The sequence below is a fragment of the Manis javanica genome, chromosome 13 (assembly GCF_040802235.1).
Source record: "Manis javanica isolate MJ-LG chromosome 13, MJ_LKY, whole genome shotgun sequence".
Classification (NCBI taxonomy): domain Eukaryota; kingdom Metazoa; phylum Chordata; class Mammalia; order Pholidota; family Manidae; genus Manis; species Manis javanica.
Window position 1 is genome coordinate 56,903,304 of NC_133168.1, and position 23,480 is coordinate 56,926,783.

The window sequence follows — 23,480 nt, forward strand, 5'->3', positions numbered from 1 at the left end:
ATTGGGATTATTTTAGGGAAAAACTTTTTAAATAACAATAGTGTCGCTCTAAGATTCATTTACATGTAGGTCTCGAATATTATTTGATTTATAATAGTTGTATTCACATGCATGTGCTCAGGAATGTATTTATTTTATAGAGTATTATCATATACCCATTATAATTATTTTCTGTTTGAAAAACTGAACATGATACAAAAGGAGATTATTCAGTATCTGTCCTTGTGAAGATTGTAAGTTCCCATCTGGAATTTTTGTTTTACCCAAATAAACCAGACAACCAAGAGAGAGTGTGGCTCAAGGTGGGTCACTTTATATGGAGGTTTTCCTCTGCTAGCCTGAGCACATTTGTTTCATTTACGTTTTGCCCAGAATCAAGTTCATGTAAATGAGAGTGTCTGTTTTGGACATATACTGTTTATCAGTCTAACAGTTCTTGTTTATTTTGGAGCATGTCTCCATGTTTCATCTATTGATGCTGTTTTTTCCTTGGAACCCTTTAGCATCATGGATGGCATGACTGAAGCATGCATCAAGGGTGGCATTGAAGCTTGCTATGCCGCAGTGGCCTGTGTCTGCACTTTGCTCGGGGCCCTAGATGAGCTCAGCCAGGGCAAAGGCTTGAGTGAAAGTCAGGTCCAGCTACTGCTTCTGCGCCTCGAGGAGCTGAAGGATGGGGCTGAGTCAAGCCGAGACTCCGTGGAGATCAATGAGGCCGACTTCCGCTGGCAGCGGCGAGTCCTGTCCTCAGAACACACGCCGTGGGAGTCAGGGAATGAGAGGAGCCCAGACATCAGCATTAGCGTGACTACAGACACGGGCCAGACCACTTTGGAGGGAGAGTTGGGTCAGACCACGCCTGAGGACCACTCCGAGAACCACAAAGGCAGCCTCAAGTCCCCAGCCCTCCAGGAGAGCAAGGAGACTCTTACTAAAGTGTCAGAACCCGAAGCGGTAGACCAACCAGACGTTGTTCAGAGAAGCCACACGGTTGCTTACCCTGACATAACTAACTTCCTGTCCGTGGACTGTAGGATGAGGTCCTACGGATCTAGATACAGTGAGAGCAATTTCAGTGTAGATGACCAAGACCTTTCTAGGACGGAATTTGATTCCTGTGATCAGTACTCGATGGCAGCAGAAAAGGACTCGGGGAGGTCTGACGTGTCAGACATTGGGTCGGACAACTGCTCACTAGCTGATGAGGAGCAGACTCCCCGAGACTGCCTGGGCCACAGGTCCCTGCGAACTGCTGCTCTGTCTCTCAAGCTGCTGAAGAACCAGGAGGCCGAGCAGCACAGCGCCAGGCTGTTTGTGCAGTCCCTGGAAGGGCTCCTGCCTCGCCTGCTGGCTCTGCCCGGCGTGCGAGAGGTGGACTCGGCCCTCCAGAACTTTGCCTCTACCTTCTGCTCAGGTTAGTCAACAAGGATATATTCAGAGCAGTTTGCCTTAAAGGGCAGTCACCATCTTGTTTGTTTGAAATGCTCAAAACATCATAGTGACTCTGGGTTTCTTAATATTTAGAGAGAGCAAGGGAATGTAAGACTTGGTGTTTGTCTGTTTGAATTGTAGGCACTGTTCGCTGGAATACACCATGAGGCTGGTGAACGTATGTGTTCTGGAGTAAAGGATAAGAGGCGGCAGCAGCATTCTAGAAAGCTGCTGCTGACTAAAACAAACTGACAATCTGTGATTCTCAAAACACTGAATTCTTAATATATTTCTACACCTTCATGTCTAAAAATCATAGAACAATGCACTTTTGGTATTTCAGCATGTAAACTATTTTGAATGAGGTCTTGAATCAGATGCAGATTTTGATCAGAAGCAGGCATCCTTGCAATATATTCTGAATTCTCCTGAACTTCCAAACACGTATATTTCAGGGTACTTTGGTAACATCAAATTCCTAGTGTTCGTGCATCTCTTTTTGTCCTCTCTCTGTCTCTCTGTATGTCTCTCTCTCATACACACACATGCACACGCACATACTTCTTCAGTCAATATTTATAAGGAAACTTCACTGTGCTATGTGCTAAGGATCCCAAGATATGCATGGCTCATTCTCCATAAATATTTATTGACTGCAGATTGCTGAACTTGCTCTTTGGTTCCTAAAGATGTAAAGTTCCTGGGCTGAAGGAATCGTAGGTACAGCCTGAGTTGGAAGGGAAGTTCCCTGCTCTTTAGAATGAGTTTGGTAGGGCCTCTGAACTTGTGCTTCTTCCCAGCTAGAAATATTCATAGTGAAAGATGCTGGGTGAGAGAAGCCTGCTCTGACCAGCTTGATGTCCCTCACGCCAAGGCAGGGAGCCCAGCAGACAGCAGTGGTCCCCAGGCACAGCTGTGTATCAGGCCATAGCGCTACCACTGGTTGCAGTAATGATGGCCTTGAGTCATCAAGAATAGGCAAATTATGTTTAAGACTGTCGGTTTAAAATTAAAATTATCCATACAAAATAACTCAGCTGCATACATTTCAGCATTTAAAAATGTAAGATTTAGCTCTCAGATAACTTCGTGTTTATAAACAACATCCCCCAGTAATTCCGCTTGAATGAGTTGTCACAGTAGTAAAGACTGTCTTCCAGGGACCCTGCTTCATTTCCTGTGACAATTAGGAAATAGAGTCCTAGCAAAGTCTTTTATACAAGTTGAAGCTAAAGCAAATCTTCACATTAGTGTGTTTGTGTGATTCAAGTCATTACTAATTTATAGTGCATGCAAAACAGGGCATGAGGGAATGTTTTATGTGGCTCGAATGTGGGCCCATGAATGTTGCAAACCGCTCAAATTTTAGAGGGCTATAAAATGTCCCATCAGGCTCAGTATGCTGTGACATTAATTATTACATGTAGACATCAATACATTGAAAAGAGACTTCAAAATACATTAGTTGTTTCCAAATACAATCTTTAGTGATTGTCAGTAACTAAATTAGTCATTTGTCTTATTAATTCTAATGACATCAGCAGCACTTTTACCAGTTAGGGGTTGCTCTGTATATCCCGTCACCACCATGGTTCAATGGGGCCATGCTGGCTGTTGCTGGAGGTCCCCCAAAGCTACTGGGCACCAGCCTGGGGCCACCTCTGGATGGACGCAGTGCTTACTTTCCCCTTGCCAGGGTCACCTCCCAGATGAAAAGATTAGTAAAAGAGGGACGGCTGTACCCTGCTGAGCCACAGAGATGGCAGATTTCCTTTGTTCACCCAAGAGACGATTATAAAAACCAAAACAGGAGAAAGAACGAGGAGAGTCTCCCTGAGTCACAGCCCCTAGATACTTCACTCATTACTTACTTCAGTGTCAAAAGCTCCAAACCTGTTTTGCCAAAAAACTCCCACAAAGCATTTGTCTCTGACTTGTTACCCAGGGTCTGCTGTCCCAGCTGAGACCAGACTCGCTCGGCATGTCTCAGGGACTTCTGTTCAGCTAACATACTGTTGAAGTGAGTGTCCTTGATTCCACGTGATTCAAGGGAGCCTTTCTTTTGAAAGCAGTTAAAGTTTCTTATGGTGGGGGAATTCGAAAACATTTGGATAAACGTGGGTTTTATAACAATGATAGTGGATATGAGCTGTGATAGCTGCAGAAAGGTTCCCTGGATCCTGGATAGAACAAAGTGGCATCTGTGTAAGGTGGCTTCTCGGGCACTGAAAAGCGAGAGCCCGCCTCACACAGCAACCGATCAAGAGCATCGTATGCACTGGGTGTTGGGATTGCTGTCCTTAGATTAGTGGTGGTCAGTTGTAATCTTGAAATATACTGTGACCAAAAGTGAGACTTATTTGCAAGCAATTTGATATTTATAAAGTACCAGATTTCATAAAAGATAATATAGCAAGTATGAATCTCAGCTGTGTAAGAATTACCTATTTCTTTAAATTAAAACGAATCTGTCTCCAGACCCCCAGCTTGCCTAACTGTCTGGATATTTGATCTCTGCTGATCCTTAGGTCCCCATCCTAAGGTATAAGCAGAGTTTATGTGGGATCTGGACAGGGAGGCCCCTCACCTCTTATATCACCACTGAGCCCCGACTGTCCCACTTCAGGGGCTCTCTGGGGGTCCCATGGTTTTCCTACCTCTCTGCCAATGTGGGGCTTGGAATGTGCTGGCCAGGCTGGGAGCTGTGAGTACCACTCTTTTCCTCAGGGGTCCTGCCAAGCCTCCAGGTACTGCCAGGCAGCAGGCAGCCAGAGACCCCCCAGCCTCTGCCCAACTGGAGGGGGGGGTCTCCCTTCTCTGCCTTGCTGCCTACGGCTTCCTCTCCTCACCTCTTGGGAATGGACCACAGTCTCTGGGAGGAGCTCTGGCTCTGTGGATACAAGCCCGGGAAGGCCAGTATGCTGTTGCCATCTTGCGTTTTGGGCCCTGTGATCTAAGCACCCCCAAAGATGGTAACACATATTTGCCTCACTGTCTTTGTGGAATACAAAAGGTAAAATACCAAGAGAAAACCTCAAATAAGTAAATGAATATGTTATCCTGCCTTTATCCATTATGATTAGGTTTATTTGCATAATAGAAAATCCAAGTGATTACTTAAGAAAGAGATTCATTTTCTGTCCCCTAGATTAAGTCTGAGGTAGGCTATCCAGCGCTCCGTGGTGAGGGACCCCGGCTCCTCCTGTCTTCTGCCCCACCCCTTGTTAACATATGGCTCTCAACCTAAGGTTGCCTCGTTTACCAAGACGGCTGCTGCTGGAAAAGCTGCAGGCTTCACGTCCATGGCCAAGGCAAGAAGGAAGGGGGCTCAGGAGACCATGCTCTTAATCAGCACCCTATGCCATTCTAGGGCAGGTGGGTGGATGGAAGAGTGGACAGATGGATGACCTAATCGGAGATGCTGTTCAAGAACACAGAAACCTCTGGAGGTGATTTGCCCTGGTGAAAAACCCAACACAGAATAAAAACTGCAGCCCAGCAAATGTGTGACAGTTTCCCAAGTACCGAGAGACAGACACCCATGGAGACATGGCATCTCATTGACTCCTGGGACTACATTAAGGGAATGGAAGAAACTCCAGCTGAGATTTATTTGTTGAAATGTATACAGTAGCATTACTTCACAGCAAAAACATTAGCTATAACCTAGATGCCCCCAAATAAGGGAGAAGTTGAAAGAGTGATAGTATATTAATTTATGTAGCCTTTTACAATGATGTTTTCAAATAATATTTAATGATGTGGATAATGGCCATAATGTAATTTTTAAAAGAATTCAAAATTAACATCAAAAGTTTAGTAATATTTATATCAGAATGGTATGCTTACAGATTATTTTCTTGTCCTTCTTTGTATCTTTTTCCAAATGGCTAAAAAAAATTTCTTATGATTTCCGTCATCAAAAAATAAAACACTAATGTTACATAAAAATTAGAACCATAGACTCAAAGAAATCTGTTACAAAGCAAAGTCATATGAATATCACAAAGGTTTAGAATGTAGATAATGCCCGGTATTGCTGACTGGGTGGAGAGGTGTTCTTACACACAGCTGGTAGGATAGAAGCTATTGTGGCCAGATCTATCAAACGGAACATTTTTCTTTGTTTTGCTCTTAGGAATTTGTCCCACAGATACACAAGCAGAAGTGCTAAAAGTTACTTTATCATTTGATCCTTTTTCATAATTGAAAATACATAAATGCTCACCAATTGAGCATTAATTAAATAAATTGCAATACAACCATCCAGTGGTATATGCATAGTTATCAAAAAAGCGTGAGGCAGAACTGTGTTAATATGAAGAGATGTCTAAGATGCATTGTTTGGAAAACAACAAATTGCAGCACAATGTATTTAGTATGACCTCATTTGTGATCATACTCAATTATATTTCCACACTGTACATACTAAGAAGTGAGTCTGCTGGAAAGGGATATCACTGGGTCATGGGAGAAGCAAGGACCATTGTTCTTTATATTCTTCAGTACTGTTAAACGCTTTACATCAAGTATTTAATGTTTGTTAAAAAAGAAACATCAAATTGGCTTAGGCATGGAAGAGACAAGGTCAAATTTTTGCTCTTGTATCCAGTCTTTCACTGGTAATCCATCAAGCCCATTCTCCTGTCCCTGACAATAAAGGATGCCTTAATTATAGAGGGTGAGAATGAACTTCAGTTACAGAACACTAGAAAAAACAAATAGCCAGAATGTGTGAACATAGTTCCATAGTTAGTTACCCAAATTTAGTAACATTTAAATGAGACCAGTCAGAGGATAAACGGAAGATAAGAGTATCTATTGGAGAGGATAGGGTAGGGTGGATGGAATCTCTTCACAACATCAGAAGCGAGTACAGCATGGCTTAGTGCAAAAAGCCTAGAGTTTGGGCCCAAAAGCCTTGCCATTTCTACCTACATAACTTTCAGTAAATTACTTAGTATCTCTGAGGTACTTTCCTTACTGGTAAAATAAAGGAACATTTATCAAATGAGATAATGTATGGAAAGAGATTGGTCCTAGAAAATAGAAAGCACTTAATAATTTATAGCTATTGTGTTATTTCCATTATTAATATCACCAGTGAACTATATCTGGTGTGGCAAGAAAATGATTGGCTTCCTTAAATAGACAGATTAGATCTCCTTTTGTTTTATTCTCAAATTTGCCAACTCTTTGTAGTCTAAGAAATTAATCTGCACAGAGAAAGAAGCCAGTACCATCAGATTGCTGCTAACAAGTCTGACAAATTATTTCAGAACTCGGCATATCCATTATGTTGTCACACTCTGCTAATGACTTAGGTCTCTGTGTCAGACACATTAGCTGCCTTTTTTACTCTCAGCATCTGAGCATGTGCTCAGTTTTCCAAAACATAGTCCAAGGTAAAGAGTAGCTGGTTTCAAAATTTTTAAAGAAATGATTACTGATGTCTAAGATCATAACCATTTGCAGATTATTTTTTTCTGGTTCACAGACCCAAATACTCCTTTCATCTATGATCCAGAATGGTTAAACACCCAACAGTGCTGAGTGGTGCTTTCTATTTACCATAGAAGGGGACTGATCTTGCACGGTTTGTCTCCCCCAGAGAACTGGAACCCACCCTACCTTAAGAGAACTGAGTGTTCCTCTGGACCATCAGGGCTGAGATACACAGCTCATGTCCTAACCAAGGATGTCTTTTTTTTTTCTAAATCCTACTCTCAACCTGGCCTTCCTTTTATAAATAAATGAACCTCAGCCCATGATTGCAAAGTGCCCTCTGTAAATAATCTCTAAAGGTACCCACAAAGTTCTTAAGAACTCTATAAAGCAAGGCAGAGGTAATGCCTAATCTTTGGCTGCCAAGACGGCAGTATTTTATACAATTTATACACTTACTCCCAATCAAAAAATGTTTATGCAGTTCTCAACTGTAGTAAAGGTCTTGAAGTTTTTTCAAGTTCAAAAGCTTCTTTTGGTCCATATCCTCATTCAAGCACATTCATTAAGAAATTCACAGGGATACAAGTACACATTCCAGTCACAAGTTTGCATTTCCCATTTATTGGACTATTATTCTTGAAAAATTTTACATTTCCTGTAAGAGGTACATTTTTGATGAAAACATGACTTCAGACATCTGAAGAGTGTATGAACGTGTGTCATCTGCGTGCACATATTTAGGATGGGCTGTTTCCCCTACATCCCTAAATCCAACTTCAGAGTTTCTGCAGGAACAGGCGGAGGGCTGGGGCTGGCATAGTACCACATGAAGAGAAAGCAACTTGAGAAATTTTGTCACCCCCAAGCTCTCCAAAAGTTTGAACAAGGCACCAACCCTCTTCGGCTGAATGAGCCCATCTCTAGAGCATAAGATAGTTGTTTGGGTTTTTATTCCTTTCAATTGATTTGTATAAGGTGCAAAGAGCCCTTCAAGATGAAAACCCTGTTATGTATCAAATGTTTAGAAAAATACTGGAGGGGGGCACCAATAGCTATTCTTCTATATATTTTTTGAAACTTTTTTGTTTTTTAGCAACTTTCCTGCGATAAAATAAACATACCTTATAATTCACTCATTTAAAGGCACAATTCAGGGGTTTTTGATACATTACCTTACTGTTTATTTTAATTCTGGTAAAACATACATATAGCTTAAAATCTGCCATTTCATCCATTTCTAAGTGCATGTTGTAGTGGCACTACTTATATTCCCAGTGTTGTGCAACCATCACCACTATTCCCAGAACTTTTTCAGCGTCCCAATGAGAAAGTCCCCTCCTTCAGCCCTTGGTAACCTCTAATCTGCCTTCTGTCTCTATGAATTTGCTCCTAGGTACTTCATGTAAGTGTATTATACAACATTTGTCATTTTGTGTCTGGCTTATTTCAGCATGTTGTTGACAAGGTTCATCCATATTGCAGCACGTATCCAAGTTCTATTATGTGTATAGACCACATTTCGTTTATCCACATTCATCTGTTAATGGACACTTGGCTGCCGCCACCTTTTGGCTGTTGTGAATAAAGCTGCAGTGAACATTGACATACATGTATCTGTTGAAATCCCTGCTTGCAATTCTTTTGAGTGTACTGTGTACCCAAGGGTGTAATTGTTGGGTCATATGGTAATTCCATGTTTAGCTTTTGAGGGAACATTATTACTTTTAGAAAAGTACGTATTCGTAAGTTACACTAAGCATCTTGCAGGCACTATTACATCCAGTTCTCATAGCATACTTGTTCATTCATTCTTATTTATTCAGCAAATATTTCTTCAGAATCTGCTGTATGCCAGGTACTGTTCTAGGCACTGGGGATTCTGTAGTGAACAAAACTAACAGTTTCATCCTCCCCGATAGACAATAGTAGTGATGACTCACAGTAAACAAATAGATATTTATGTAATTCTGGGTAGAATAAATACCATTGAGGCAATGGGGAAAAAAGGGTTAGGAGCAAGAACATTCAGGGTTGGTGGTAGGTGGGGAATGCTATTTTAGATGGAATTGAAAGGAAAGGTCTCTGAAAAGCTGACACTTAAGCAGAGTCCTGAAAGAATGGAGAGAACAAGTCATACAGACATCCTAAGAGACTGTTCTGGGGGGGTTACAAAGACAAATGCAAAGGCCCTGAGGCCAGCCCAGGCTTGGTATGTCAAGAAACAGCAGACAGGTATGGCGGCTGTGGGGAGGAAAGGAAAGAGGAGGTGAAGTGGGGTTTTATGATACTGTGACAGAAAGCCATTGGAGAGTTTGAGCAGGAGACAGATGCTGTCAGTTATTCTGCCTATTTATAGCTGAAACCAATCCTAGCACTAGGACTGGTTTGTGACTTTCCATATGCAAGTCTTGCCAAGCACCCTGTTTGGCAGCCTCAAAGGTCTCTTGATTCCCTCCCATAGGCATGATGCACTCTCCTGGGTTCGACGGGAGCAGCAGCCTTAGCTTGCAGATGCTGATGAACGCCGACAGCCTGTATGCGGCCGCACACTGTGCTCTGCTCCTCAACCTGAAGCTCTCCCACGGTGACTACTACCGGAAGCGGCCCCCGCTGGCGCCGGGCATAATGGTGAGACTGCCTCTGTGCACACCCCTCTGGGACCCGTGGGACCCATGGCTGGAAAGCCGAGCATCAGCTCGGAGGGAGGGCGGGCACAGTGCTCTTTGTTGCTCATTGCTTGGGGATGGACAATTCTGAGGCTGTGGAGGATGGAAGGGGGTTCGGGTCGGTGTGCACAGTGCTCCAGAAGGTAAAGAGCCCCGAGTGCCAGCATGTGCCATCTGACGGCTACCCAGTCATTTCATCCACTGGTGTCTATTAAATACACACATGTGCAAGACACGATCAAAAACATGTGATCAGAATGTTAAGTGACATCAGTGATGTGCAGGGAGTCGTCCTCTTTGCTGAAAATGAAGGCATGCCATTACAAAAACACTCCATTGTCTTCCAAAGTGTACCTGGACATAGTCATGACCCAGAACTAAGCTTCCTAGTGGTCAGTAATAAAGCGTCTCCTGCAAGGCTTGGAATGAGACTGATGGTGTCATCCTGCATGGGCTCCCTTGCCTGGGCAAGCCACTCCATAGGGTACCCTAATATGTTTGTGAGCCTAAATCCATGGAGCTGCATGAAGGAACTCAGCAGTCATATGTTTACTTGACAAATAAATGATTCCCAAGGGTAACTGGTGGCTTCATGAATAAAAGTCAAGAATCTCTTGAAACACCTATGTTCTTTCTGGAGGCACATTCCATCTCTGCTGCTTTGGGACAGTGAGAGGAGAGTGCTCTGTTAAAGATTTTCCTGCAGTTTCTAATCCTCCCACACATCGAAGAATAAAAATACAAAAGACAGAATCCCTAGTCCTTCTATGGATTTCTTAAAAAGATACCACAAATGAAAACAACTTCATGAAGTTTGAAATTTCTCCATCTCCGTTTACCCTTCCCATGCCACCTGCTACCCCCATTCAACAAGATTTTGTTTCTCCCGTAAGCCTTGACTCAGGGGACCTGGGGAGGGAAGAGGCAGAAAAAGACCCTGTTTGTTGCAAAGGATTGCATTTGGCCACCTTCTCGTGTGATCTCTGTAGAAGGAGTTCATGAAGCAGGTCCAGAGCAGCGGGGTGCTGATGGTCTTTTCCCAGGCCTGGATCGAGGAACTCTACCATCAGGTGCTCGACAGAAACATGCTGGCAGAAGCTGGCTACTGGGGCAGCCCGGAGGATAACAGCCTTCCCCTCATCACCATGCTGACGGGTCAGTGGCTCATTACATGGCTCTGTGGCACCCAGTGGGCCAAGGGGGCTTGTACCACAAAGCTTCCCTGGCAGTTGGTGACAGTTCCAGGGAAGTGTTATGAATTCACCTCAAGTTTTCTGCCCATTTTCTATGTGGGACTCTGCAGACCTCACTGTGCCCCATTAGATAAGGGCTATTTAGCACCAATGTCTGTTGGTGTAGCCTCTTCTAGATATGAAGTACTTTCTGGGCATAAAGCCCAGAATTATTCCTGGAAACTGTCACGTGCTAATTAATACCCTGTATTGTGCAGTGCTCCTGGGAATTTGCCAGTAATGTTAAATGTTTGACTTTAAACTTGGCTTAATTCCCATTTCCTCTCCATATCAGAAATCCTCCCTCACCTTTCCAGATGAAACAGAAATTAAAATAATGCCAAATAGTTGTCTAGCATCTTTGTCTTCAGTGTCTAAAGTTTCTAGAAGTTTCACATGAAAGTGTGGAGAGCAGTACAGGGTCATGAAACGATGTTTTTGGCAGAAGCAGCCGTACATGGTTTTTCATGGCTTAACCACAATGTCAGGTGAAGATCAAGGAGTACTCAAGAATTGATCATCAATTAATTAGGTCTCTAGGCTCATCCCGTATTTGATGTGAGTTCTCAGACTGGTTTCTGGTTTGAGTTATCCTCTCTGGCTCCAGCTGACAGGAGGTGTAGAGCATGGCCCCATGCCTGACACCTTCCCTGGCTGTCTGTACTACCACATGGCCTCACACAGCTTCACGGGGCTCTGCACCAGGCAGGGCACGTCGTCAGGAGAAGAATGGGCTGGGGCGGGACAGTCTAGCTGGGAGGCAGAATTGATTGCCCAAAGGGTCTGTTACATTGCCCGCAGTTGATACTGGGGGTTCCTACAAAGGTAGCAGAGTGTGCTCCAGGCAGGTGGAGCCCAACAATGAGGAGTTTGGGGTGAGGTACGATTTAAGAATCAGGCAGAGAGTGGAGACATACTGTGAAGTCTGTCCACAGCAGGCAGAGTCCTGGCTATTGGCCTTTGGGGTCTTGCTGCCAGACCTAGAATGGAACTTGGGCAAGCAAGGCTGGGTCCTAAACTTGAGGGACAGGTTCCACTTGTTTTTTATTAATCATGATATTATTTACATCCTTTTGAAAAGTAGGAACTCATGGATGTGTAAGACATTTATTCATTCCACCTGTAAGCAAAACTTGGTTTCCCTCTGTCTTGACAAGCTCCCTTCCGTAGGGATTGAAGGTACTACTTAGAGCCTGTAAGTATCTTGGAATTTGGATGAGGATCCTAAACATGCCAGCTTCAATTTTCAATTACCACAGCTTTTGCCAAAATTAATTTCTATGAATCTCTTACCTGAACCTTAAGGAAAGGAGTCATTCAGTAGGTATAAAAGTGAACAAATAATAGGCTATTCACAGCAGCCACATTCATCTGTCATCACTGTTTATCAGCCATCTCTTTCATAGTGGATAACCTTCAGCTCAGTTGCTGAGTGCCTAGGAAGTTATCTAACTTTAGAAAGAAAGTGGTAGAAAAACATACTCTTCTCATAAGAATTTTACAAAATAAGGTTCTGTGATTCTTTGTAGCAAATTCCAGGTATTACATCACAAGTGAATTTGAGCAGCAGTTAACCCAGAGCTTGGAAACTTCCAACTGCTGTTTTTCATTATTGCAAAGGAAAAGCAAGAACAATCTGGTCATCAGCACTGTACTGATTGTGGCCCTTTCTGATGGTCATGTTGAAGCATTATAGAAATGTGGAATTTTAGCACTTAGGAAAACATTACATTACTTGAATTCATCAGTCCTTTTCATAGCACGTAAGAAACATTGTAACTTTGATAAATAGCAATTTCTGGTGAATGTCATTAACCCATTTGACCATGAGTCAAACTGATCAGTGAAACTGGCTGGTTCCCCTGTTAGTAGCCATATAGATTTCTCCCTGCTTTTTTCTCCAGTTTTATGGAGGTATAATTGGCATATAACATTGTATCGGGCCACGGTGTACAACATAGTGATTTGATATATGTATACATAGTGAAAGGATCATAGTAAGTCTAGTTAACCTCCATCACACATAGTTACAGCTTTTTTTCTTGTGATTAAAAAGTTTTAAGGTCTACTCCCTTAGCAACTTTCAAAGAGATGTGTTGCCAAACATCTCTAGGCTTCTTGGAGTTAAAGTAAGAATCAAAGGTGTAATGAAGTAATTTTCAGACACTGTGCAAAGAAGTCTCATCCTGTTGGAGTGAGCGTGAAGTTCTAAAGTCAAGGAATAACCTTATGCTGCCCTCTTTCCCCCTTCCCTCTCTGTGTGGCATGCAACTGGGGTAGCTGCATTAAGCTTGTGCGCTTCAACTCCAACGTCACAGCTCCAATAGTTGCTTCCTTCACACTAAGGAGGTTGGGACCCAGAGAACAAAGTACCTGCCCCCAGGCTACAAGGCTCCTTACCTCAGAGCTAAGGCTGAATAAAGCCCAGCCTTCTCAGCTCCAGCCAGTCTCTTCTTGCTAGCACATTAAGGAGTGGTTTGTTGAGCTAATTCCATAGATGAGAGTTTGTTTTAACAAAAATTTAAACGAGGTGAATTAAGATCTTGTACTGCCCTGGAGTGCATGGTGTCATAGAAAGAGATGTGGATGACCATGGAGGGGAGTCAGAAGATACGAATGCCAAGTCTGATTCTTTCCTTCAAAAACCTCAGGACCTTGGGCAGTTAACTTCTTGATTATTTATTTCCTCCTCTGTGAAATAGGGAAAAAATAAAAATAAAAAGCCTATCCTACCTACCTGCTTAGAGTTGTCGGGAAGATCTAATGAAAAAAATATCCTGTGAGAATACTTTTTATCTGACCCAAGAGGCTTATTCTCTTCTTGATTCACATGAGGAGGTTCTGAAAGAGAAATCCATATGGGAGTAACCTCTACATATAAAAATTTGGGAATAATGATGTTTTCAATAAAAGGAGTATTCAGAGATCAGAATATCCTAAATCAATAGATTTCTCTAACAACAGATAACAATTTATCTTTATTTTTTCAAATTAAAAATGTACAACTGGTTAACAGAAGAATGCTTTGGCAGTGAAACAAAACTGGACTGAATGAAAAAAAATATTTTTATATTCTGATATAAGGTTGCTACCCACTTGGTACCTAATAGATCCAACAGATGTTTGTTGAGGGAATAAAAGAATATTGCGGGAGCTATTTGTTTTCGACTGGAGTGTTTTCATCAAGGAAAACCTTGCTTTCTTCCTTGACAGATATTGATGGCTTAGAGAGCAGTGCAATTGGGGGCCAGCTGATGGCCTCAGCTTCTACCGAATCTCCTTTCACCCAGGGCAGGAGAATCGATGACTGCACAGTGGCAGGTAATGACTTGTACCTTAGGTTTATGGATACATGCATTATATGTGTTACTAGCAATTAAATTGTTATGTGACAGTTTTTTGTGCTGACATAAATGAACTAAGATTTTTGTCTTGGCAGAAACAGTGCCTGATGGAAATTACATAACATCACCCAGCTGATGATGCGACATCCATTATTTATAACTGCAAAGTAAAACGCAATCCAGGGAATTATACTTCCTATAGCAGAATTGCATAGTACTGCTAATTTAATGGTCCAAAAAAATTCTGTGCCACTCATTGCCAGGTTGTTTGTGTCTCTGGAAGTGACCCCCACCCCTTCATGTTCTAGGTGTGGCGTTTGCTCGCTATATTCTGGTTGGTTGCTGGAAGAACTTGATTGATACTTTATCAACCCCCCTGACTGGCCGAATGGCAGGGAGCTCCAAAGGACTGGCCTTCATTCTGGGAGCTGAAGGCATCAAAGAACAGAACCAAAAAGAACGAGATGCCATCTGCATGAGCCTCGATGGGCTGCGGAAAGCAGCGCGACTGAGCTGTGCTCTAGGTATGGTGGGATGATGCTGGCTGACCCACGGACTGAGGCGTGGCCCTGAGGAACACACTGGGAATGACCCTAGCAGGAAACATGTCTGTTCGAAGGGCTTCTGTAGGTGAATGGTAGAGAATAGGCTCCATAAAGGGGTAATTGTTTGTTTTCTCCAAAGGAGTTGCGGCTAACTGTGCTTCAGCCCTTGCCCAGATGGCAGCTGCCTCCTGTGTCCAGGAAGAAAAAGAGGAAAAGGAAGTCCAAGAACCCAGCGATGCCTTAGCACAAGGTAAGAGCTGAAGGGCCAGAGCCCATCTGGTGCCATATGTGCACTGTGCATACACCTACCCTTGCACACAGACATGCTCCCCATTACACATGTGATACGAGATCCCAGTTGCATCACAGGCTGGGGCCTGTTGTTAATGGCTGATCCCACAGAGTGCTTACAGTGGATCCCTCTGGAGACGAGTCATTCTAGCCCCTGTTGATAGGAAAGTGCTCCTGATTGCTAACAGGAATCCTGTAGGCCAGAGGCCCAGCTGGCTGACCTGTTCATGCCTGTCTCATCATCTGTCCACCAGCTTTGGTACTTCACAGAGTGTGCATTGGAGGACCCCTAGATTAGAGTGGGGGAAGCAGAATGGCCAGTTTTCCGAATAGTGAAATCAAACAGATAGAGGAAACCCCTAAGAATTTTATTCTTGTCAGAAACAAACCTGAGCTTTGTGAATTCAGGATAGAGTTGATTTTTAACTTATTAAAATCACTCAATGAAGGTGAGAATTATCTAGATGTAAGGAAAGAGAACGGCCTTCCTAATAGCAATGGAAGATAAATGGCAGGCAATGAACAGAAGGAAAAATGGGTTGCTTGGTCCAATTCGTACTAATGCAATGTGGCTGGTATATAAAATAGCCAGTTCTGTAAACAGTTGGCATGTTTTTAGCTGAGAAAAGCAGGTTAGGTCAGTGTTCCTCAAACTTGGCTAATACATAGAGACCCATTTGAAAAGAACTCTCACAGATCCCAGTGTTAACTGAAAAAAGGGTTACCACAATTGTATTAGTATGTACAACCACAAATTAATTTAAATGTTTATATTTAAAGTTCTTGAACAACTATAAAACCAGGTCTAATATTCAAAATGTATACAAATAAAAAATAAATATCACATCCATGAGGCAAATGATGCTTTTCCAAGGATCAGTTTGCCTCTCACAACAGGAAAATAGGTAAAGCTTCCTCTGAAGTAAGTGTGCTGTATTTTTGGGTTCTGGACCATCACTCATTTATCCCACCAGATCCATCTTCCAATGACTTAAACCTTTATTCATGGAGGATGTTGTCATTTGGCCTTGCCTTGACATTTTGCATAATTGACATCTTAAGTCATCTTCTGCATCCTTTCTCATTAGTCATCCACAATAAAAAAGAATTATTTGAAGATCACAAGTGTAAATGTAAGCTCAAGGAGTCAACTAATATGATAATTTGTAGTTATAAAGCAGTCATCATGGAGCTCCAAGTGTACACACATATGTTGTTTTAGATGATCATCATCAGAAACACATAACATTAAATAAACCTCAGAAAGAACTTGCTGACTGCCAGGAGTTCTTGCTTATTATCAATTTGAGTATACAGGGGGGGGAGAAGGGTCTGGACACAGATGGCTTCAGCTGGGGTCAGCACATGCCGCCCATCCTCACTGCTGGTGACTGACCCAGAATCCACAGGTGGTTCTCAAAGAACTGCACCTACCAGCTCAGGACCATACAACTTCTGAAGCCACAGAGCTGGGGTCACCAGTGTCTGTGGAGCCTGTAGGCTGGGTAGCTTGCATGCTGACCTGCCAGTGAGGAGCTTGCTGCCAGTGGCATCTGTCATTTCCCTTTGCACGACATCACCTTCTTTCCCTGTCATCCTTTCTCTCTCCCTGTCTGTCTCCCATTCTCGGAGTGTTTTTTTACTGAATGTCTTTCTGGTACAGTGAAACTAAAAGTGGAGCAGAGACTGGAGCAGATCGGGAAGCTGCAGGGGGTGTGGCTGCACACAGCCCACGTCTTGTGCATGGACGCCATCCTCAGTGTAGGCCTGGAGATGGGAAGCCACAACCCGGACTGCTGGCCACACGTGTTCAGGTGCATGGCGGAATCCCCACCCCCCTGTCAGTTACACACCTCAGCACCTGTGAGATGAAAACAGACCTATAGTTCCACAGGGCTTCTATGCCTAAGACAGCATGTCCCCCCAGGCACTGGCATTTGGGCAGACCCAGGATGAAGGAAGGGGTGCCGCCCACGGCCCAGGCAGGGCATGGGCTGGGCTGTTGCTTACCCTCCTTAGACACACCCCATGCACCGAGCTCAGTTTCAGCAGAGTAGCAGCAGGATGTTCAGAAGCAGAGCTCAGGCACCCAGATCTTGCCCAGGGCACTGGCCAGATACTCAAAGCAAATACCCATGAGTGTTTTTTGAGTTTCAAAGAGAAAAGCATGCAGATCATTCAAGGATTGAAAAGCTTATCTTGAAAGGAACATATGAAAGAGCCAGGATGAGTCAGCTTGGAGCAAAATGGGTTTTAACATACTGCTCTTCATTGCTCTCACAAGCAAAATGGAAAAAGGAAAAAATTTAAATGGTACCCAGGCAATTTATATGGAATCAAAAACTGGCCTGATTTTTTGAAAATCAGAACATCCAGGATGGTCTTCACCAGTAACTGGACTTATTCTGGTATATGAGGGGCCTCATATGAAGTATCTGAGTCCCAGGTTCTATTGGGAGCAAACAACTTGGAAGTTGGCAGTTTTACCGTATGTTGTGACTCTTTTCTGTGTTTACCATGACTGGGGACCAGCCCACTCCTGACCCTGACATAGTTATATGGTGCTATCAGGACCAGGCGGGAGATGGCTGGGCAGAAGCTCTGAGAGGGACCCCTGGTGAGCAGGGCCTGTTAGCCACGGGCACACTCATTCTGGGATCCTGATGTGAGGAAACACATCCCAAGTCCTAATCGGAGCACTAGAGAGAGGGGGGAGAGGGCTCCTGGGGGAAACTCACTCCAGCAGCCAAAGTCCATATGAGCCAGTGAGCTTGACAGCACAGAACTGGGTGAACAGGGCTTCGTTACCCACCTTTCTCCCAGCGTGGAGTAAGGGAATCTGAGGAATCCTTACCCTGTTTATCCTACCTGCATCCAGGCTATCTGGTCCAACTCAGAACAGTAATATATACAGTGAGGGGAGAGAGAGAGTGGCTATGACAAGGAGAAAAACTGGGGAGGACTGCAAAGTGGGCTGAATTTCCTTTCCGTCTCATGATGGGATTTATGGAACTGGCCCACCTGAGCTACACGGCTGCTTGTCTGCCTCCTTCTAGGGTATGTGAGTACGTGGGGACATTGGAGCACACTCACTTCAGCGATGGCACCTCTCAGCCCCCTCTGACCGTCAGCCAGCCCCAGAAGGTGCCACAGGGCTCCGGACTCCTTGGGGAGCCAGAGTGTGAGGACTTCCCCCAGGAACAGAACCTGGAGCAGGAGAGCTCCCTGAGCGCAGCCCCTGTCATCCAGCCCCTCTCCATTCAAGAACTCATCCGGGAAGGCGGCCGAGGCCGGGCCTCTGACTTCCGCGGCAGCAGCCTCATGACCGGGAGCAGTGCTGCTAAGGCCGTGCTCACGCTCTCCACCCAGGCTGACAGGTAGGCGCCTTCCGCACCCCTGGGCCGCTCGCAGCCCAGCACCCAGACCCCGTCTGCAGCACACCTACCTCTTCTGGTTTCAGAATCATCACAGCACCACTTGATTTGTTAGCCAGTTGTGTAAACCTCTTGAGTTTTTGTCAACATACTGTCTCCCTCCATGCCCCACACTTAGAATGAACTGTAGTCTAATGACTAATGCTGGGGGCTGCGAGGCAGGCCACCAGGGGCTAAAGCCGTGCTCCTCCGTGACCTGTGCAGCTCCACCTGCCTGACTTCCTCATGGCAAAGTAGGGTCACTCTCTCACACGGCAGGCGTGAGGTTAACTTACTTAGCACACATGAAACACTTATGACACAGCTTGGCAAACAGTAAAAATCCATCATTTTTATGATAATTAATATTTAAAATCCCACACCCGGAGTGTGATATGTTATTGATTGATGCTCCCAACCACGTTAAGGCTGAGAGGGAAAAAATCAGTAATAACCCTAACTGTTTGGTGACACTCCTTGATGTTGAAAGTGCTTTGGGTCACCAGTCACTCTCCCACTTGGTCATTGTGCCCCACAGCAGGGGCACAGTGAAGTTTATGCAGAGAGATGGGCAGCAAGGGGTGGGGAAGGGGGAACAACATTCACTGAGGCTTAGAACACCTGAGTTCTTTCCTGGCTTTGACACTAACCAACTGCCATAAATAGTCACACTGAGACTCAGTTTCTTCATCTGCTAACTCAGTACAGTATGTGCCAGCTCAGGACAATAATCGCTGTTTCCTCTTTATCCAACAAGGTGACCAAGAAAGAGTGTTGGCATCTGGAAAGTAGCATCCAGGTCTCAAGTGGGGTGTAATAGTCATGATTTTCTTACTAGGAAAGAGGGAGAAGATGTGGTCAATAGGACCCAGAAACTATATGATAATTAAAATTGAAATAACAAAATACCAAGAAAAAAAAATATTTGCTTCAAAAATTTGTGAATGTTGAAGCCACTGATTCCCATCTTAAAATTTGGTGTCTCATGTTACCCCTTCCAAAGGGCTCATGATTCAGTTTGTATTACAGACGGTCTCCTTTGGCCAGCATGTGGCCACCCACGGGGCTGCTCTTCCTTCCAGTGTCCCCAGAGATTTGGAGGGTGGGCAGCAGGACAGCCCAAGAGCAGCGGAAGGCTGGTGTGCCTCGGCCACATAGACCAGTATTTGATCCCAGCACTCCAAATTCCATTGAGCCTCTGACCCTCCTCTAAGCCCTGCTCTCAGCTTTCCCTCCTCTGAATTGCTAGAAATGTCTGCGCCCAGCTGAGTGGAAAACAGAAAGAACCTGCAAGGTCTGTTATGTTAGGGGATATAGGTTCTTGCAGTGAGTTCTTGAATGTTCACCATGTACAGGGCTCTGGGTGTATGAGTCAAGAGAACATACTGTACAGCACAGCCATTCAGTACAACTCATGTACAAAATTGTCCCTGTTCTCAGGAGGGCTTATGGGATTCATTATGTATCCTCCTCAAAGCCAAGCCCAGTACTATATTCATCAACTGCAGCCTAGCAAAAGCCTTAGCTAACTTACTGGATTTTTCTTTATTACAGTTGGCGTTTCTTTATTACAGTATGAAACTGAAGTTAATTCTAAGGATTCCATTCCCAGTTACTCAGTTTCTAGGAGCAATGGTTTGCCGACTTTGAACTTCCCACCAGATGTTTTCTGAGTGCCTACCATGGCTGAGCTAAGCCATGGGGAAGCAAAGATTTTTTTTTTTAAAATACAGTCTGTGCCCTTTGGATTAAAATCTCATAATTGGAGCAGAGTCGTACACAGTAATAATAGACATAATAATACCATACATTTCTTTATAATTGTTTACACATTTTCATTAATCACATCTAACAAAATTACCATAATCATTCTGCCATAAAGACGTCACTGAATTGTTTCCAAGTAACAAATCTGTTTGCTTCATCCAGGCTCTTTGAAGATGCTACGGATAAACTGAACCTGATGGCTTTGGGAGGTTTCCTCTACCAGCTGAAGAAAGCATCGCAGGCGCAGCTCTTCCATTCTGTCACGGAGACGGTCGATTACTCTCTGGCAATGCCAGGTAACTCTGTCCCCGACGACACGGCCTTGAGGTCAGCGGGAAACAGCCCGGATCTCTGGTACCGGCAGCCTGCCTGAAGACCTGAGTCCACATTCCCTTCACACACTGTCACCCTGGCAGAGTCTGGGTGAAGGTTTGCCACTGGGTGGTCCTGGTCTGGAGGTGGGATGTGTGTGGGGTGGCCTTTGCAAACGGAAATGTCACCACTGCCCCTGCCTGGAGCTACTCTGGGCGGCTCTACTAAGTGGTGTGCTTGTGATACTGAAATCGTGAGGCTGCTCAGCGTGCCGAGAGCTTCATGGGAGGGCGGCAGCCCTTCTCCCTATCACAAACCACACCTCTTGCCTCGGTCCCACCAACTTACAGAAGCAGATACTGATTCCAGAAGGGACTGGAAGAACAGGGGAGAAAAACAGAAGGATCAACAGAAGCTTCACGTCATTCTTAGCAAAACTTCTGCCAGGGTATATCCTTTAATGATGGGTCAGTATCACTGCCGTCACCAATAAGGCCAGGTGAAGGGGAGTGGGCCTCTTGAAGGCCAGCCTGTCAGACAGGGATCAGAGCAATACTTGCTTGCCCGAGGGTCCCAGATGGGTGGCAGCTTGCTCACAAATGCAGCTGTCCATCTACAGCAGAGGTGGTTGTGCTGAAACGGTAGCTTCCTGGTGAGTTCAGCCAGAGGCATGGAGCTACATGCTGGGTGATATAGTTGGACTGCACAACATCTGACGTCCCTTCCATCATTAGGAATCTGAAATTCTAAAAGTGTAATGTGTTTGGCCTTTTGAGCCTACTGTAGATCGTAATTGGAGAACTACAGTTCTTGCCCTGCTAATTTTTAACAGACTTTAAAACCTTAGCTAAACCTGAACCCAGCAGTCTTCCAGAGCATCTGTGAGCCTGGGGCAGCCTTCGTAGTTTTTGCAATGGGTATATCAGCAGGCTTTGAGCTTCCCAGATCAGTGAACAAGGTCAGGAAGAGGCCGCAGACCTGGGAGGAGAAGCCATTTGCTTTGGAACCAATCAGATCTGAGTTAAAATGCACCTTTGACCTAAAATGCTTCTGTCCTTGACCACTTAGCCGCAGCATTGTCTTGGGCAAATCAGTTCACCTTTCTGGCCTTCAATTTCTAATCTATAAGATGTTGATAATGCCATTTCTTAAGGTTTGCTTTAAAAATTAAGGTGATTAAAGATACACAGAGTAAATGTACAGTGAATGTCAGTGATTATCATTAGTGCCATTTTGAAGTTTGATATGGTAAGGCTAATTGGTTAGGATCATTTGGGTTAGAAGAACTTGATAACGATCAGCATTTTGGAGGCGGTATAGGGGAAGTAATAGGACATGAGCAAGAAGAAAGAAGACGTGACACAGCAAAGCAGCAAAAGATCATGATAAGTATGAAGAATGCCCGTGGCTACAGTAATGACAGTAGTTAAGACTACTCTGTGCCAGGCCTGTGTTCATGAGTATTACCCACACTTAATCCTCAAAGTAACTTTAAGAAGTAGATACTGTTATCCCCACTTTTACAATGAGAGACCGTAGCCTAGACGGGTAAATGTCTCGTCCAGTATAACCCAGTACCACGTGGGGGAAGCAGGATTTGAGCTCAGTCTGACTGCTCAGGCCTCGTCCCTAACCATTATGCCATGGCCCCTTATCAGCAAGCACTGTTCACACTTCTCACCGTAGGCACTCGGGAGGTGGTGGCAGGCAGGAGAGGCGGACCCTCACCTTGCTGTGCAGACCACCTAGTTCTTCCTTGAAGCTAGGGTCCTCTCCTCTCTTCGTTAGCGCACACCTAATAACCCTACTAAGCTGAGTACGGTTCTTTGATTTTCATCCTGTCTCTGTGCTCGAACAGACTGAATTATTTCTGAGTTTGGGCCTCATGGCTTTTGCTGTCTTACCCCCTTGTAGGAGAAGTTAAATCCACTCAAGACCGAAAAAGCGCCCTCCACCTCTTCCGCCTCGGGGATGCCATGCTGAGGATTGTGCGGAGCAGATCACGGCCCCTGCTCCACGTGATGCGCTGCTGGGGCCTTGTGGCCCCACACCTGGTGGAGGTGAGCACCTGGAAGGTGGGAAGCTCAGCAAACTCCCGCAGCACAGCCTGCTGTGCTGTGCGAGATGGTGTGTGGATGAAGAGCTCAGCAGTGACAAGGTTCCCATCACCTGGTCACAAACATCACAGTCCTCTGAGTATACTTCATGGCTTCTAAAGAATCACCCCAGAGGGCAGTGCTACCTGGTCTCACTCTGACCCTCTGTCTTTGCAATCACATAACTTGGCTAGAGGCTGTACACAGCCAGCTATTCACTCTGTGATCCAGGATCAACCCAAGTCTGTAGCTTCTCTTGTATGCATGAATATAACAATACCCTTTGTTCTTGCCAGTCCTTCTTTTCTAATAGCTAAATATAGTCTGGGAAATACCCTATAAGTGGGGGAATCATACATCTGGTCTTCCCCATAAAGTTAACGTGAAGCCCCCTTTCACTCTCCAAAAGGGAATAATTTGAGAAATCACATCATACCACCTGAGCATCTCAGGACATGATGACTGGCCATGTCTAAGCTAATGGGGAAGTTGTTGCCCTGTTTGCCCAGCGATACCTATTCCTAATAACCTTTTAGTGCTTATCTGGTAGAGCTGTGTCATGGAGTAATTCACTAACTGAAAACATTCTAGTAAGGAAAATGGGTAGAAAATAATAACTTAGGTATGGAACAGTGTATCAGTTTATCTTTTACCTAATCAACCACCCCAAAAACGTAGTGAATTAAATTAACAACTATTTATTTAGCTCATGATTCTGTGAGTCAGAAATTTGAGCTGGGCTCAGCTGGGCCGTTGTGCTCTGAGCCAGGCTTCGCTGACCTCAGCTTGCCCTACTGGTATACCTGTGATCAGCTGGGATGAAGACGGGCCAGCTGGCTCATGAGGGACTTGGCTAGGAAGGCCGGATACGTGGGATTCTCTCCGTGGTCTCTCCTCCCCCCGCAGACTGGCCTGGGCTCATTACATGGCATCCT

The 23,480-nt window shown here is 44.5% G+C and overlaps 1 protein-coding gene across 3 annotated transcripts in view; it reads left to right on the plus strand.

The window, feature by feature from the left end:
- The window catches only part of ARFGEF3 (ARFGEF family member 3), a 155,228-nt gene that overhangs the window by 90,311 nt on the left and 41,437 nt on the right, over positions 1-23,480 (plus strand). For 2 of the 3 annotated variants that reach the window (XM_036994810.2, XM_036994813.2), the window contains 11 exons: positions 504-1,414; positions 9,341-9,507; positions 10,535-10,700; positions 13,991-14,098; positions 14,430-14,645; positions 14,806-14,916; positions 16,621-16,771; positions 18,014-18,334; positions 20,300-20,433; positions 20,800-20,916; positions 22,364-22,509. In XM_036994810.2, coding sequence (XP_036850705.2) covers positions 504-1,414; positions 9,341-9,507; positions 10,535-10,700; positions 13,991-14,098; positions 14,430-14,645; positions 14,806-14,916; positions 16,621-16,771; positions 18,014-18,334; positions 20,300-20,433; positions 20,800-20,916; positions 22,364-22,509 — 2,548 coding nt within the window. The remainder of the gene's footprint in view (positions 1-503; positions 1,415-9,340; positions 9,508-10,534; positions 10,701-13,990; positions 14,099-14,429; positions 14,646-14,805; positions 14,917-16,620; positions 16,772-18,013; positions 18,335-20,299; positions 20,434-20,799; positions 20,917-22,363; positions 22,510-23,480) is intronic. The other variant, XM_017665088.3, reaches the window with a different exon arrangement.